An 18,246-nucleotide genomic window follows, 5' to 3' on the forward strand; every position below is an offset into this window, starting at 1 on the left:
TGCTAGGTTGCAAGATTATGATATAATTATGTAGTGCCATCCCCTCCAAGGCACCCATTTAAGACTACGTGCGTATAGCTCTACGACGTCATGCGAGTCAACTGGAAAGCGCTAGTCATACACATTGTGACAGGATGGCCGCACCATGCGTAGCGTGCGGAAATGATGGGCGAGAGCTTAAAATTTTGCTTTGGGTAACGCAAGGTTATGTTAGGTTTGGCTGCATTATATTAGCTCTCGTGCAAGGGCCGTGCCAGCCGGCCGAATCAGTTGCCCAGCCGCGTCCGCAACAGCAGTGCCAGCGTGCGACCACGCATCTTAAGATTTGCAGTCGGCAACTGTTCTCGCCATTTCAGGATTACGTCCGCACGCTCTGCCAACGCGGCCGTACGCAGTCACGCCAAAATGACGAGCTTTCCGATTTACCCTAACATGCCGTAAAAAGGAACACAGCGTTCACTGCAAAGACATATGGCGTTTTTCTTCAAGCACACCTGTTATATTTCCTGAAAATCAAGTAACAGTAAAAACTTCAGTAGTGTTCTCACTTGGTCACGCATCTCTTGCGTGTTTAGTAAATGGTACGATTTGTGCGATATTTCGTGAGGCTCCTGGAGTGTGCTCACTTGACCGCCAATGGAAGTGTGACGTACTGTTTTATTTATTTATATCCTTGTATTTCACGTTTCAAAAGCCTGATCTCGCTATGGGGAGCACTTGGACGGATCACGGAATTTAATTTCACCACCTGGGTTTCGGTAATGCGCACGTAAATCCAAGTTACGTTTATTGCGTAAATTTATTGCGTTAAGTTATTGCGTTTCACAATGACTGGTTAAATGCCACTGCACCTGGAATATTACCCGTGATGGCGAGCTAAGCAGCGCAATATCCCAGCCAATGGGCTACTGCTACAAGTGTGCGATGCCGTGATCAAACGGAAGCTAAATTGTGTGTATATATATATATATATATATATATATATATATATATATATATATATATATATATATATATATAAGCCCAGAGTACCCCGAAGTCACGTGCACGCACCCTACATCTTTCTCTGCTTTAGTCGCGCAGTGCTGCGGGATTTTGCCCGGGGGTGGAGGAAGCTGGAATATGAACCTGGCAACGTTTAATGCTAGAACGTTATCTAGTGAGGCGAGTCTAGCAGTGCTATTGGAGGAATTAGAGGGCAGTAAATGGGATATAATAGGGCTCAGTGAAGTTAGGAGGCCAAAAGAAGCATATACAGTGCTAAATAGCGGGCACGTCCTTTGCTACCGGGGCTTAGCGGAGAGAAGAGAACTAGGAGTCGGATTCCTGGTTAATAAGAATATAGCTGGTAACATACAGGAATTCTATAGCATTAACGAGAGGGTGGCAGGTCTTGTTGTGAAACTTAATAAGAGGTACAAAATGAAGATTGTACAGGTCTACGCCCCTACATCAAGTCATGATGACCAGGAAGTCGAAAGCTTCTATGAAGACGTGGAATCGGCACTGGGTAGAGTGAAAACTAAATACACTATACTATTGGGCGACTTTAATGCCAAGGTAAGCAAGAAGCAGGCTGGAGACAAGGCAGTGGGGGAATATGGCATAGGCACTAGGAATAGCAGGGGAGAGTTATTAGTAGAGTTTGCGGAACAGAATAATATGAGGATAATGAATACCTTCTTCCGCAAGCGGGATAGCCGAAAGTGGACGTGGAGGAGCCCAAACGGTGAGACTAGAAATGAAATAGACTTCATACTCTGCGCTAACCCTGGCATCATACAAGATGTGGACGTGCTCGGCAAGGTGCGCTGCAGTGACCACAGGATGGTAAGAACTCGAATTAATCTAGACCTGAGGAGGGAACGGAAGAAACTGGTACATAAGAAGCCGATCCATGAGTTAGCAGTAAGAGGGAAAATAGAGGAATTCCAGATCAAACTACAGAACAGGTATTCAGCTTTAACTCAGGAAGAGGACCTTAGTGTTGAAGCAATGAACGACAATCTTGTGGACATCATTAAGGAGTGTGCAATGGAAGTCGGTGGTAACTCCGTTAGGCAGGATACCAGCAAACTATCGCAGGAGACGAAAGATCTGATCAAGAAACGCCAATGTATGAAAGCATCTAACCCTACAGCTAGAATAGAACTGGCAGAACTTTCGAAGTTAATCAACAAGCGTAAGACAGCTGACCTAAGGAAGTATAATATGGATAGAATTGAACATGCTCTCAGGAACGGAGGAAGCCTAAAAACAGTGAAGAAGAAACTAGGAATTGGCAAGAATCAGATGTATGCGTTAAGAGACAAAGCCGGCAATATCATTACTAATATGGATGAGATAGTTGAAGTGGCTGAGGAGTTCTATAGAGATTTATACAGTACCAGTGGCACCCACGACGATAGTGGAAGAGAAAATAGTCTAGAGGAATTCGAAATCCCGAAGGTAACGCCGGAAGAAGTAAAGAAAGCCTTAGGAGATATGCAAAGGGGGAAGGCAGCTGGGGAGGATCAGGTAACAGCAGATTTGTTGAAGGATGGTGGACAGATTGTTCTAGAGAAGCTGGCCACCCTGTAAACGCAATGCCTCATGACCTCGAGCGTACCGGAATCTTGGAAGAACGCTAACATAATCCTAATCCATAAGAAAGGGGACGCCAAAGACTTGAAAAATTATAGACCGATCAGCTTACTGTCCGTTGCCTACAAAGCATTTACTAAGGTAATTGCAAATAGAATCAGGAACACCCTAGACTTCTGTCAACCAAAGGACCAGGCAGGATTCCGTAAAGGCTACTCAACAATAGACCATATTCACACTATCAATCAAGTGATAGAGAAATGTGCAGAATATAACCAACCCTTATATATAGCTTTCATTGATTACGAGAAGGCGTTTGATTCAGTCGAAACCTCAGCAGTCATGGAGGCATTACGGAATCAGGGTGTAGATGAACCATATGTAAATATATTGGAAGATATCTATAGCGGCTCCACAGCCACCGTAGTCCTCCATAAAGCAAGCAACAAAATCCCAATAAAGAAAGGCGTCAGGCAGGGAGATACGATCTCCAATGCTATTCACAGCGTGTTTACAGGAGGTATTCAGAGACCTGGATTGGGAAGAATTGGGGATAAAAGTTGATGGAGAATACCTTAGTAACTTGCGATTCGCTGATGATATTGCCTTGTTTAGTAACTCAAGGGACCAATTGCAATGCATGCTCACTGACCTGGAGAGGCAAAGCAGACGAGTGGGTCTAAAAATTAATCTGCAGAAAACTAAAGTAATGCTTAACAGTCTCGGGAGACAACAGCAATTTACAATAGGCAGCGAGACACTGGAAGTCGTAAGGGAATACATCTACTTAGGACAGGTATTGACGGCGGATCCGGATCATGAGACGGAAATAATCAGAAGAATAAGAATGGGCTGGGGTGCGTTTGGCAGGCATTCCCAAATCATGAACAGCAGGTTGCCATTATCCCTCAAGAGAAAAGTATATAATAGCTGTGTCTTACCAGTACTCACTTACGGGGCAGAAACCTGGAGGCTTACGAAAAGGGTACTACTCAAATTAAGGACGACACAACGAGCTATGGAAAGAAAAATTATAGGTGTAACGTTAAGGGATAAGAAAAGAGCAGATTGGGTGAGGGAACAAACGCGAGTTAATGACATCTTAGTTGAAATCAAGAAAAAGAAATGGGCATGGGCAGGACATGTAATGAGGAGGGAAGATAACCGATGGTCATTAAGGGTTACGGACTGGATCCCAAGGGAAGGGAAGCGTAGCAGGGGGCGGCAGAAAGTTAGGTGGGCGGATGAGATTAAGAAGTTTGCAGGGACGGCATGGCCACAATTAGTACATGACAGGGGTTGTTGGAGAAATATGGGAGAGGCCTTTGCCCTGCAGTGGGCGTAACCAGGCTGATGATGATGATGATGAAGCCCAGAGTACCCCGAGGTCACGTGCACGCACCCTACATCTTTCTCTGCTTTAGTCGCGCAGTGCTGCGGTATTTTGCCCGGGGGTGGAGGAAGCTCGCTGAGCGAGTTAAAGGGACCTGGGATGGTACTGCTTGAGTCTGGCCACGTGAACAACTTATGTCGCACGTGAACGCCGAATACGTGCAGTCACTTTGGCGACGATATAATTCACATCACTCAAGCGGCTGAGTATAACGAATGGTCCGGTGTAAGTGGCGAGAAACTTGCTGTACAATCCCTTGTTGCGAACGTGTGCCCACAACCAAACAATCACCGGGAGTAAAGCTGACGAGGTTATGCCGCGCATCATAGCGAATCTTGATGTTGCCTTGTGAGGACAACGTCCTACGATGCGCCAGTCGACGTGCCTCCTCAGCACGACACAGAGGTTCGGCGATGGAAGGATCTTCTTGGCACGATAACAGCAGAATAGGGTCCAGAAAGCTCTGGGGAGCGCGTGCGTACAGCAAAAAAAAAAGAAAAAAAATAACGGTGCATATCTAGTAACTTCGTGCTTGGCACGATTGTACGCGTACGCTACAAATGGTAAGACGGCGTCCCAGTTCTTGTGTGTCAGCAGCGACATACATTGATAACATGTTGGTAAGGGTTCAATTCGACCGCTCCGTGAGGCCATTTGTTTGCGGGTGGTAAGGAGTGGAATGACGATATGCAGAACCTCAAAGCCGTAAAAGTTCTTCAACGACGTCGGCGGTGAATTGCCTTCCACAGTCACTGATGACAACCTGGGGAGCGCCGTGACGGAGTATGACGTGTTGCAACAAAAATGAAGAGACATCTGTAGCAGTGGCAGATGGAAGTGGCGCCGTTTTGGTGTAGCGAGTAAGGTAATCTACGCACACTCTAATCCAGCGGTAGCCAGATGACCCCTTTGAAAGCGGGCCAAGCAAGTCGATGCCGACTTTTTCAAAGAGTAACGTCGGGGGCCTAACCGGTTACAAATAGCCTGCTGGAGCCGTCGTCGTTTGCTTGTGGCGCTGGCAAACAGTACAGCTGGCGACATACTGTTTCGTTGTTTTCCAGAGCTTGGCCCAGAAAAATCTGCAGAAGTCGGTGTTGTGTGCGTGCAAAGCCAAGATCCCGGACGTGATATCGTCGTGCATGGAAGGAAGGACAGCAGGGCGCAGGTTTTCGGGCACAACTAGAAGCGATGGAGCGCCATCAGCCAAGTAATTTCTTTTGCACAGCAAACCGTTACGAAAAGTAAACGGTGTTGTTCCTGCTGGCTGATGTGCAGCTGCCCGTAGGGGTCTCAAGGTAGAGTCGCAACGTTGCTCGCTTTCGAACTTACTCAGGTCTGGAAAGTCGGAAGAGATGGAAACTGGGTAGTCATCGAAGTCATCATCCTCAGCTTTAGTGTGCAGCAAAGAGAGACGGGATAGGCAGTCAGCATCCGTGTGACAGCGTCCACTCTTGTAGTTAATGGTAAAACTGTACTCTTGAAGGCGCAAAGGGCAGCGGGCCAACCGGCCTGACGGGTAACGCAGCCCAATGAGCCAACAGAGTGAATATGGTCAGTCACTATCATGAATGCGCGGCCATGTAGATACGGACGGAACTTCTGAATGGCGAAGACGACTGCTAGGCACTCGAGTTCAGTAACGGTGTAGTTTGTCTCCGCTTTTGTAAGTGTCCGACTAGCGTAGGCAATGACATGGTCACGGCCACCGCAGAGTTGAACAAGCACAGCGCCTACACCCGCACCGCTGGCGTCAATGTGCAGCTCAGTTGACGCCTCCGGATCAAAATGCCGCAGGACCGGTCCAGAAGTCAACAAAAATTTCAGCTGTTGAAACGCCGACTCGCAGTCAGCACTCCACAAGTATGGAGTGTCATTGCGAAGGAGTGACGTGAGAGGAGAGGGAAGCTATGCGAAATTCTTGATAAAGCGCCGGAAATATGAGCAAAGGCCCCAAAAGCTTCGCAGATCTTTCACCGTGTGTGGCTGTTGGAACTCGCGAACCACTGCTCTCTTTTCAGCGTCTGGTCGTATGCAGTCTTCGTCGACCAGAAAGCCTAGTACAAGGGCTTAACGCTCACCGAAATGACATTTCTTCGAGTTTAAAATAAGGCCAGATTGCTGGTTACAGTCAAGAATGACCCACAGGTGCTGATTGTTCTCGTGAAATGTCCGGCCGTATATAATGACGTCGTCTAAATAGCACATGCAAATTTCTCTTTTGAGTCCGCGGAGCACAGTGTGCATAAATCGCTGGAATGTCGCTGGAGCTTTGCATAAACCAAAGGGCATAATGTTGAACTCAAAGAGACCGTCAGGTGTCACGAAGGCTGTCTTCTTGTCTGAGGGGTGCATGGGAATTTGCCAATATCCTGAACGTAAATCAACACAACAGAAGTACGACTCGGAGTGGAGGCAGTCGACGGCGTCGTCTATTCGTGGTATCGGGTACACGTCTGTTGTGACAGTGTTTAGGCGGCGATAGTCCGCACAGAATATCCATGAGTTGTCTTTTTTCTTGACTAGGATCAGAGGAGCAGCCCAAGGGCTACATGATTCCTGGATCATTCCTTTCTGTAACATTTCTTCGGCCTGCTCGGCAATGACTTTTCTCTCTGAAGGTGAAACGCGATAGGGCTTCTGACGAATTGGCGTCGCTTGCCCTGTATACAAGCAGTGTTGCGAACACAGCGAGCACAGCTTCCAGCAGACACTGCTCACTAGAAGACAGCGACTTGTTAATCATGCGCTTAAAGTCAGCAGAATCATCAGGGTTGGAATCGGGGTGGGATTTCTTTTCGGCAGTTTACATTTCGACCAGTCAGACGCTGACGATGGCTTGTTCGGCAAAACTTGCCAGTTGAAGTCCTAGCGGCAATGTTATAGATTGGGTTTAAACGTTCACTGTCCACAAACGAGCACAACCAGCAGTGGTGGCAACGAGGGCGCGAGGGACTATCACATTTTTCTGGATCGCATTGTAATAATCGGGCTCGATTAAACCACAACAACAACCTGTACGAGGGCGAGAAGTATTGACAGGTACAAACATTGTCGTCTGAGGGGGCAGCCACATCTTTCGACACGGAGAGAATGTCGGCGGCATCACTGATGCTATCTGTCATTGAAGTTCCCACTCTTTAAAACTGATGGTGGCGCTAAAAAGGAACGGACACACGAAGAAAAAACGACACGACGACGAAGAAACGCGTGAAGTTTTATTGAAGTATATTTCTAGTACAGTGGGCCCATCTAGCGTTTCTTCGTCGTCGTGTCGTTTTTTCTTCGTGTGTCCGTTCCTTTTTAGCGCTACCATCAGTTTTAAAGAATGCATCACCAACTAGCCCAGCAACAAGTTTTATTGAAGTTCCCACGTCACGGCGAAGAGAAATCGAGCCACTTCCACAATTCAAAGTTGCCCCCCCCCCTCGCGCAAGAAATCAATTCCTAAAATAATGTCACACGTTGTACGTGAGAGTACAGCAAATTCACTTCGAAATGTTTGGTCCCCTATCGTAACTCAAACAGAACAGACCCCAAGTGGGCGTAACAATATATATATATATATATATATATATATATATGTGTGTGTGTGTGTGTGTGTGTGTGTGTGTGTGTGTGTGTGTGTGTGTGTGTGTGTGTGTGTGTGTGTGTGTGTGTGTGTGTGTGTGTGTGTGTGTGTGTGTGTGTGTGTGTGTGTGTGTGTGTGTGTGTGTGTGTGTGTGTGTGTGTACTGTGATCGAAAAACAGGAGGCACTGCTCTTCACCGTGGTCATAAACAGCCACAGCCACGCTGAACGTAAGTCGTCCTCGACAACGCCCACTTCAATGTGGAAAGAAATGTATAACTGTTACAGTCTGTATTAGAGGTTGTTTCTGCGGCTGACAATATCGAACTAAACTTTCACAAGTGGGAGTACTCACGCAAGGTAATCGTCGCAAGTGCCTGAGGCTCCCTCGCCGCCTTCACAGCTTGTACCTGGGGTTGCTTGTTCGATGAAGGCAAACGCGGGAGGCATGCGTCCACAGCTTCCTTGTTCAGTCATGCCTGGTGACGACGCTCCGGAGTACTGGCGTCTTTCTGAGATAGAACATTGCTGAATGATCACGCATGCGCAGTGTGTGCCGAGGATGAAAGAACCTGTAAAACGTCGGGCATTCACGCAACTCGAATGAAATCGTAAAACCCATTTGGAAAAAAAAGACGATAGAGTGCGCCACTATGCGTCGACGATAAAGTGCTAATATTCGAACACTAAAAGAAGCGACCCAGTGACCCATGCTGAATTGACACCGAATCATTAAAGCAAATTTCACTAAAGCCCTAGCCCAGCCAAAAACTGTAGGCACTATTATATATATTATATATAATAGTGCCTACAATAATAATAATATTATTAATAATATTAATAGATAATAGATAGATAATAGATATAATAGATATGTTTATTAATAATAAATATTTAGTGTTTATTAGTGTTTCTTGCTAAGAGGAGAAGTGCTAAGGCTTCCCCGGCAGATATTGGCAGTCGTGGCGCAATTAATGGATACATAGAATGAGCCAAAGCCAACACGACGTTTCTAGACAGTCTTCCCCCCTATATTTTAGCCAAATTACGCCGGTAAATGTGAAGGCAACGTATGTGAACTCAACATTGGCTTTATCCCTGGGCGTGTTCGAGCGACGATTGAGTTGAGACGTCCAAGGCACGTATAAGTGACGTCAGTGCTCTCTGTTAGCCCAGGATTGCTCCGGCTCGCTTCAGCATGTTTTGGGTTGTACCTAGAGCCTTCACGTAATGCTACAGGACGGTTTCTTGCGAAAATGCCTCATCCCAAAAGTCTTTTCCACCCAACTATGTTTGAGGAACATAAGCGTAAGCACCCCGAGGCCATTTGCAGTCATGCGGCTCAGGCACCACACCACAGACCTCCCCCCCCCCCCCCCCTATCTTGCTGCCCTGGAATGAAAAATATTTACCGTACGTAAACGATAGGTGCTCCGAACTGACAAGCTACGTTACTCCAATTTAATAAAATATTTCATATACAACAACCACCATGTAGTTCCTGCTGCACATGTGACCAGCTGGCACCCCGTTACAGTGGTCACCATTTTGGCTCCAGAAAGTAATATGGGTCATGGCTGCCAGAATTTCCTTCTTCTAGTATGGCAGGCCCTGCCGTCAATTTGCATCCTCATCCACGAGGCAATGCTGTGTGAATTACAAGAGTCCTGCGCAAGGAATGGTCGTTTCTCATCTGTTTTCGTCCCCAGATTGTTCTACTAGACAATCATATTCTCTCCATGTGATCAGAGGAACACTCCTGAACGGAAAGGGAAAATCTTGATGTCTGAACCATGCAGACGGGACCACATTTCTGAATGGTATGTAGCGGTATAAGTTTAATGCTTCACAGATGCAGCCGCCGTAGGAAGGAAAAATTCAAAATACGTGCATGCCTATAGCGGACAAGAGAAGGCATTTCTTGCAGCAACTAGAGCTGATAGAGCATCGAAGTTGACTACACGCGGGAATTCTGTACGGCGGCCTCAAGAAGTGAATACACAGGTACATTAAGGGAGCATTGTTCAATGACGCCGTTTTGCGATAAGAACTGAACGATTGCCTCAGTAAATGCCCTCTTTGGTGAGGCAGCTCTTTTAGTTCGCTCAGAGGATGAGCATACACGAGTCGTATAGCAAGGTGCGCTATATTCGTGTTGATTCATGGCAAGAAAACGAAAATAACAAAATACACCTGTAGATAACGTTGTCCTTCCAGTAAACTTCATTGTTACTACCTCAATGGCGCCTTGCGCCTCTTTGTCGAATGGTATGTCTTTCCACGAAAAGCTTACTTTTCAGACAAAGCACGCGTTCTCTGAAGTACGTGAACTCAAATTAAGTTTTCTTTTTTTCCAACGTTGTGTGCCCCAAATAGGGGTGCTTTTTGAGATTCATGTTCTGCTGCTAAATTTACTATATTAAAAATTTAAACATAATCCCTCAACACAGCTGTAACTGAAAAGTTGAAATCATTTCACGCCGCGCACGCGCGTACGCGGCGATGTCCATAAAAGTTATTTTCGCTCAAGATTTGTTTTTAGGTGGCAGCAAATCTTCATCGGAAGCAATCTACAATGCGGTGCCTACTCGCGCTTAAAGATAAGTAAAGGAAAAGAAAATTATGCCCATACAGTGCACATGTCGGCATTGTATGAGGACAGATGTGTACAGGATGAAGTATAAGACTCCAATGACAGGTGTAAGGTTGACTTCTTTTTTTCTCGGTTCATCCTTGTGCTTGGCGCAATGGAAACTACACAGCGCATGCATGCAAAGCGATGCGAAGCACGTACCCATTCCGTAACACAGCAGCAGCCACAATCAACAACAAAGTCAGGGATGGTTCACATAAAAAGCTTCAGTTTAAAAACAAAAATACCACAATTGTATGGGTTCACCCAAAACTGTCCTTCGATGTGGCTTAGGTTTCGTGAATGCCTACTTGGCCTGTGCTTGGACTTATACTTCTGCTCCTGGACATTTCAGACGCGTTTGTCATGTTTCTGTGCTTATCAATGTCCTACGCTACGAATGAAAAACACGTGCCAAGCCGTGGACACTGACGCCAGCTTGCTATCATTGGGAGTGATGACGCCATAGTCGTAAAACATGTTTCACACTCAGCACCAGTGAGGTGAGCTGATACATAATATTGACACGTGTACTTACCTTCATCGGGCGACCACGTTTAGCCGCCTAACAAATGTTATCGCACAGCGCGGGACGCGCCTGCATGTGTCCGAACTTTCTGGAAAGTTATCGATGCTTCTATCCGCTGTCTGTTGTCGCCGAACCTTGTGTTATCTGATTTCATCCCTTGACGCAAATGGTGTAGAACATTGTAGAAGGCATGCGGGTCCCAACGATTAGTCTGGAACATTCGATGACTGCTGTATAAAAGCCGACACGCTTGACCCGCTGATCAGATTTACGACGATCGCCGACTGTGTTCGCCGCTCTCGTTGTGCTTTAAGTGTAGCCAGTTTTGTGGGCACAGGTTCGCCCAATAAAAGCTAGTTTTTGCCTTTCACAGTATTGGTACTGTGTTCTTTGACGTCACGACCACGTGACATCAGGTGGAGGTGCTTTTAGTTCGTGCACCGGACGCCCCCGACAAGCCGTGATCCAAGCCCGGAACGCAAAGACAACACCTACGTAGCCCCGGATCATCGAGCAAGCCGCCGTCTTCAACAACTGCCCCCGGAGCACGGACTTTTGCCTGAGGCGGCCAGGAAAATGGCCACCAAGTCCACCCCAATGGCAGCCCCAGCGTCATTGATGGAATAAGTAACCAAGCTCTCACATGCTGCTCGGCGAATGCCCGAAGAATGAAATCTGACTAGTCCGGCTATCCGACGACGCCGCCAGGACTCAAGGTCCGGCCGCCAGCTGAGGAAGAGAGGCTGCGATCGGGCTAACATCCCGATCGCCCATCTTTCTTGACCCAAGCCAGGACATCGAATAAAGTTTTCTCTCTCTCTATCCCCATGATTCAATTGGAGGGTGCACGAATGATTGATTAAAAGCCTTAGTTGATTATTGCAAAAGTAAGCCATTTGAAAACGCGGTGGCATGAACGTACTAGGGGCTGCAGAAGTGCTCTTCGAAGAGTAGAGAAGCTGTAATAGATCTTAAGGAAAAGGCAGAGGTGGTTGAATTTTCGGCATAGAGATTCACACATGCTCGAAGTGTTCACCAAGAGTATATGCGTGATCTTCTAGGCTCCTGCCTCAGTCATTCTCCAGGGTCTACGGATGAGTTTCCTACCATTGTAAGCTTGTTAGCCCATATCACACTTTTATCTCTTGTGTGCAGGACCTTACGCCAAAGAAAAACTGCCCCAGCTTATTCCCCACCTTGCCTTTGCGTCGGCCTACCCTTTGGCTTACCTTCTTCAATTCGATAAAATTTTACGTGTTTGGGTATCGACGAAGTGTGCCCCATACTTTGATTGGCTTTTCTCACGTCTCTTCTCAGTCATCATTTCCTCACTCTTGTATGTACTTTACGGCGTCAGTAATAAAATTGCTAATGCATGCTACTGCGTCGTCTATGCTGAGTTTGCATATCTAATAATGAATTAAACATGTTGATGTTTTAAAATATTACGAATTGGCCTAAGCTAGCTGCAACATAGGAACATGACTAGGAGACGCGTGTTGCTCCATTGAAGTAGACGCTACTGTGAAGTGGTCCTTGGCGAATAAGGTTTTATAACATTTCTTTTCAAGTAGCGAAGAAGTCCGGTTGAACCAAGCGCTGAATCAATAGAACAATATCAATTTTGTTATACATTACGATATATGGCCTCTTCTTTATTAACCACTCACTGGAGGCTGCACGAACTTTTTCCATGCACTTACCTTTGGCATCTAGAGTTTCCCTACAAATTGTTGAGCATTCAACTCACCACCCATAAAACCTTGTTTTTATTGATGCGTAATTAGATTGGCTAAAATTTCTTCTTTTTATCTTCAAACTATCAGTTGGAATTACATTATAGACAGTGTCTGGAGGGGCGTTTTAAGTTGTAGATGATAAGTGACAGACTTGTCTATACAAGTATTGCCACACCACCCAATGCGGCAATGCCGTCGTCATGGTATATTCAGAAGATAGCCGTTCGCCAGAGGAAGTTTGATTGATCAGAGTTCTCCTGGACTGAAAAATACCCTATGCTTATGTTCAAATAATAGTTTAGTAAGGTAATCAAGGTTTTAATTAGCCGTCTCGCATTGCAATACATTGTGCGCAATGCCATCGTAGTACCAGAGTCCTTTTGGAGGACTCTGGTACTAGGGGCTGCAGAAGTGCAGCCAGAATCCTTTTGAAGGACTCTGGTAGTACTAATAAAAGCAAAGTGTTCCACGTGCCAGGGTAGAATTGAAGTTTGTGTTCGCTTGCCTTTTTCTTCGCCGATGATCTTTTGTTTATCGTTTTTGCCGCGATCAAGTGAACTGTGCCCGTTCTTCGGCACCAACTGCTCGAAAGTTGTGTCTCTTGTCTTCTGGCAGGCGCTGAGTGCCCGCACTTGCAGGCTGTTTGCGCGCGTTTCTGGCATCGCCTGGTGATGGGAGGCGATGTAGTCCGACGTTATCCGAGTAGCCCAGCTCTCTCGTAGTGAGTGAAGATTTAACTATTGCCGCAGGTGGCTAGCTCCGCAGAGGCCGGGCAAGGGAAGTTGGCCTGTGCGGCACTCCCCTCCCCCTATCCGCTCCCCTCCCGCTTACGATCCCTATCAGCAAATGCTGTGTAGTGAAAAACTGAGCACCTTTTATGGGCTTACTCAAGTGAGATATTTGACATTGAGGGTGATGACCTTTTCCTCCGTTTTCATTTTGCAAGTGCTTCTGATTATGTTGCGTGGTCACAATAGCACATTAGATCTTGCAATGGTGTGTGTAAGCACACTGGTCCGAGGGGAGGCTTTGGACACCGCGTTTTGCACAGGTGAGCTGGCCACTGCAGCAATATTTCGCGGCGCGCCCTTTTTATACATCAGTGTTGTATCGTTGTGATCGGAATACGTCCAAGATTCATAAGACTGGTTAGCATCTCGTGCTCTTGTTTGTCCCGAAACAAGAGCACGCGGTCTCCGCTAACCGCCGAGGGGACTTAAAAATCGTCTTACCTTCGGACACGGCTAAGCCGTGCACGATGAGAGAAAGAAGGGTCCGACCCCCGTCTGCTGGACTCTGGTGCCATGGCAAACCAAATACTTGCCGACAAATGAGCACCCGTCGAGGCAACTGTATGGAAACTGCAGTATCGTGTAAAAACAGCTGAATGAACGTAGAACTTCACGCTGATGCAATCGAATACTTTTTCTAGTTCTTGAATTTTATCGAGATGTGTCGACTGCATGGCCATTGGCTCTTCATAATTCCTGCGTTCTAAGACGTCCTCAGGCATTGCTCCCCATTGCGGACCATCTACATGATTCGCGGACGAACGAATATGCATATTTTATGGCGGTTTTCATTTTACGCTCAGAGGAATTTCGTGAACATGCGCAATCACCATGGATTTAGTTTTGGGAACTAACTGACGGTCTGCTTTTCACCTCTATCTTACATCGCACAAGTGGAAGACACATGTCTGGGAGAACCTATTTCCTTTTAAGTAACGACGCGATTAACTATACTTGCCTGTTCTCTATAGTATATTTTGGTGGTTCTTTCATGTAATCTACCCAGTGAGGCCCAATTGACAAGAAATGGTTGTTTCATTTGTTATGTTTGAATGCTTTTATTAGAAAAAAGTTATTCGCATCAACATGTCTAAATACCAACGTGACCATTCACATTCCCAAGCAAAACCACGTTTCATGCGTTACTAGGAGACTGAACATGCTTGCCACATCTCCGTGTGTAGTACAGAAAACTGCAGAAAGCCTACGTTGCCGTCTTTTCCTTTCTTGTCTCCCTCCCCCCATATTTTCTCTTGCCACAATGCGCTAAAGTATTCTGCTAACAGTGCCCAATGAGACGTCAACTGTGAAGTGAGCTTCCGAAGCGTATCTCAAAGTTTAGTGTGTACAAACTGGCAGTCCTCAGTATTGAGAGGCGTATACATCTGGTTTGACCTCACCGGGCAAATATTCCCGCCCTATACTGCGATATTTTCTCTTCTATTTTGTTTCTCTTAATTTCAAAGGGATAAAAGAAAAATCAAAGAAAACAGGTGCGAAAATATCGCAGTATAGGGCGAGCATCATTGCATAGTACAGTAAAACCGGATGTGCGAGCCTGTCAGTGGTGATGACTATCCGACGGCACCCACATTACCTACATTTAAGTTTCGGTCACAAGACCCGCTGCTCGTGTTTCAGTTGATACAGATAATACACCTGCAGGTAATGTGAGGCAACAGAGATACAGTTCAATTGTGCAAGAGGTTTTTTACAGCGTATAGCAGTTAGCGCCACGCTGGTTTTCTCTTGACGTTCACAGCTTCGCCAAGCTGGGGTCGCGATTGTTGAGATAGTGTGAAAGCAGACTATAAAACATAGTTTCCCGCAGCATAATGACGCGGCGACGGTGGGTGGAGCCTGGCGGGGGAGAAGGAGCGCCGCAGCGGGGACACAGGTGGTGTGACGGCATTGCTCTCCGAATTAAAAAAAAAATCGCGCGCTCGTTGGGTTCGACGCTTCACCGTGCTCCCTCACTGATTACATGATCAAGCGTCTTTCTTTATTTAGATCAATAATAATATCGCTTCGCCGGATTTCAAAAAGCTACCAGGTACCCGGAATGGAAGCTAGCATGCATAAGAGCGGCGGGCGCCTGAAATGGGGTGCCATTCCAACCGAAACCTCTCAACGAGGAAGACGGCATGTATTTTTCCGCAGCCTTAACTTCCCCCAGCCCCTTCTGGTCTCTTATGTTTGCGAAAGCAGCGCCACGCACAAATTTCTTTTACTGTCGACTAGTGTTCCACTAAGACGTGGCTTATTGGTCGATACTTTCACGTTGCAGTGACGGTGAAAAACAGTAGCAAGGACGGGGAGTCACGAAACCAACTCTTTATTGAGCGGAACTGCGCCTCATGCCTCATGCCTCATGCGCACATGCCTCAACCATCGGAAAACTCATCTGCGGTTCAAGCGTGTCGGTCATGATTAACTGTACAGTCGAAGATTACAGACTAAGCGCATGAGCTCAAGCACCCTACAGAATGTCCAAGACTATTCTCTTCACGCATGTAATCAGACTACACAAGGATCCACAATACCATAGACAGCGGACGTAATCAGTGAGGATGACCGAGAAGGTATTGATACATGTGAGCGCGTCATGCGGGAAGCGATAACTTAAGACTTTAGGCGGTGAAACGCATCAATGTCAATGCACCCAACTTAAGAAGTGTCGTGCCAGGGCTACAAGCGTCAAACAAGAGGTAAAGATAGAAGAACCTCTAGTAAATAAAATTAACAGAGCAACGGAATCAGAGTTGGTTAGCTATGGTAGAACCACTTAAGGTGCACAATATGAACTGCTTACGGGCGTGAGCAGCGCCGCTGTGATTGTGTGCTACCCGGCACTACATGAAAGTAGCGTGGGCCCAGTTAGTGAATTTCCATGTAGAGGCCGAAATAACGCAGCTTTGCACTCAGTCCACATCAGGTTAAAGGGGTGCAAACCCAAACATGGTCGCCGACCTGGTATTCGACAAAGCGGGATCGAAGATTAGCTTTAACTGGCCGTACTTCTCTGGTGCTTCATGCGTAGGCGGGCGAGCTGTGATCCTGTGACGCAAGAGCGTTTCTCCGGCGGAAGGGTGTCTTAACACATCATGTGTTCGACGTACGTGCTCCTTCCAGTCGTCCTTGCCAGGCGACCTCCAGCTGCCCGGACGTGGGGCGCTTGCCATGCACTCATAACTGTCATCGACTGCGGCGTTAAGGATTCATTCATGACGGAGTGATCGGGTGTTCTGTCCCCTAAAGCGGTGACTGCGTTGTGATAACGTTGATGTGGGTGGTTCATGGTGTTACCTTACTTATTTCGAGGTGTCTGGTCATGGCTTGATGGCGCTGTCCCATTGTTTTGTGGCCTCGTCAGGTATCCTTTAGGAAGCGTGGTTTCTTTTTTCTTCGGAGCTGCGTCAAAATGCCAGCACGTCCTTCCTTCTTCGTGTGGACTCATCTTGCGTTTTCGGCGGAGGACTTTCGCCATTTCAACCAGCACCAACCGCACCTCCTTAGATTGCTGTGTTTAGTTTACGGGACATGGACCACATATCGGCCACGTATTGCCTCAGTGTACCCTCGGCGCTGCAGTGAAATGCACGGCCTTGGCGACGGCGATCGAGGAATTCGTCGGGGTCTCCATTCAATTGCAGGCAAACAGTGAGGAATTTCCCGGGGTCGTTCGTCTTGCTGTGAACCCAAAGAGTTGACTGCAAAATTTTTAGTAGCGAATCGCGGTATGAACATAAGGTATTGACGAGCACGTCTTCTTCGCTATTTCTGCAGATGGAGCAGCCGTCACGTGCGGGCTGAAGGGGCACGCAGACGCATGAAGACGGTGACGTAGGCCATCACTCCAGGCTTCAGCTGCGACAATTTAGTAACCGCGAATGGCTTGGTGGAACTCCTCTCAGACGACGTCCACAATTAAGGCTACTTGAGGCTGCGTTGAAGAGAACACCTTAAGTAGTTCTTCACGTGCAACTGTTCTTGTGGTCTTTCGGAGTGCGTCGGAACCTATTGCTTGAATGTTTCACCTCGGCGAGAACAGAAGGCGACAATGTAGCCGAGTGCGCTTCTCCAACGTCTTTTCGATGCCCGGGGCTTCCGTCAGGAACCTTGTAATGGTCTTGGCCCGCTTACGTATCAATCCCGTGTTAACCACTTGCTTCAAAACCGCAGATGAGGAAAAGCACTTTCATCTCTGACATGAGCGGGTCGAAGTTGCTGAATGAACAGTTGATTTCTTCCCTCAAGATCATGATGTTCACATTGAGCTTCAGCCCGCTCCTTAAGCATGACGCTCGTGAATATTTGTGGAAATGTTGCAATGTATTGGTGAAGTGGTGTAAAAAATGTAAGCTGCGAAACCACAGCTTGTCACTGTTTCAACTGTTAAAGGTAGCTGTTCTTGAGTAGGTTTCCCGCCAGCTCTTCAGATCTCCAAACAGTGATCCGCGAATGATCGGCGGCTCCCTTGGCTTTTGCACCTCACGACGCTGCAGGTGGCACTCATTGTGGCACTTGTCTGGGCCATGATTTTGCTAGTCTTCTGGCGCATAGGTCCATACTCGGCCGGTAGTCGTAGCCTGCGGCTAGCTCCCTCGTCCATGACGACGTTCACATTATTTTCATGGCTGGTATGGTTTATTGGGTCTCCACAAAGCACCTCTACGAGACGTCGCGTTCTAGTGACGGTGAACAACAAAGTCAATAAAACCGCAAGTCATGAAGGACTCTTTATTGTGTGAACCGGAAGCAACAAAATAGGTTACATTGGAGCAGGAAGATAATGCCGGGCACTTGAGACGATCGTTGAACAAATTATTAACGATTAACGAGTATCGGCTGTTGTCAATTTTTTCGTAGAACATTCCAGCGTTCTCATTGGCACTCACGTGTCTTCCTGAATGCACAACTGTATTCGAGTGTACGCGTGCAATTTGATTACAAAAGGCTTGACTATTGCAGAATGTTCTGATACATGCTGGTGCCTCATGCCCTGAGCTGTAA

The 18,246-nt window shown here is 46.9% G+C and overlaps 1 protein-coding gene across 14 annotated transcripts in view; it reads right to left on the bottom strand.

The window, feature by feature from the left end:
• The window catches only part of LOC135918863 (zinc finger protein 723-like), a 52,870-nt gene that overhangs the window by 25,023 nt on the left and 9,601 nt on the right, over positions 1-18,246 (bottom strand). For 7 of the 14 annotated variants that reach the window (XM_070525344.1, XM_070525345.1, XM_070525342.1 and 4 more), the window contains exon 1: positions 7,898-8,035. Coding sequence is in view for 5 of the 14 variants with exons in the window: in XM_070525338.1 (XP_070381439.1) it covers positions 7,898-8,054 (157 nt within the window). In the remaining 9 variants the exon portion in view is untranslated. Of the gene's footprint in view, positions 1-7,897; positions 8,055-18,246 lie in introns of those variants that run through there. The other 7 variants (XM_070525338.1, XM_070525337.1, XM_065452537.2 and 4 more) reach the window with 2 other exon arrangements.

Source organism: Dermacentor albipictus, chromosome 9 (assembly GCF_038994185.2).
Source record: "Dermacentor albipictus isolate Rhodes 1998 colony chromosome 9, USDA_Dalb.pri_finalv2, whole genome shotgun sequence".
In the NCBI taxonomy this organism is placed as follows: Eukaryota; Metazoa; Arthropoda; class Arachnida; order Ixodida; family Ixodidae; genus Dermacentor; species Dermacentor albipictus.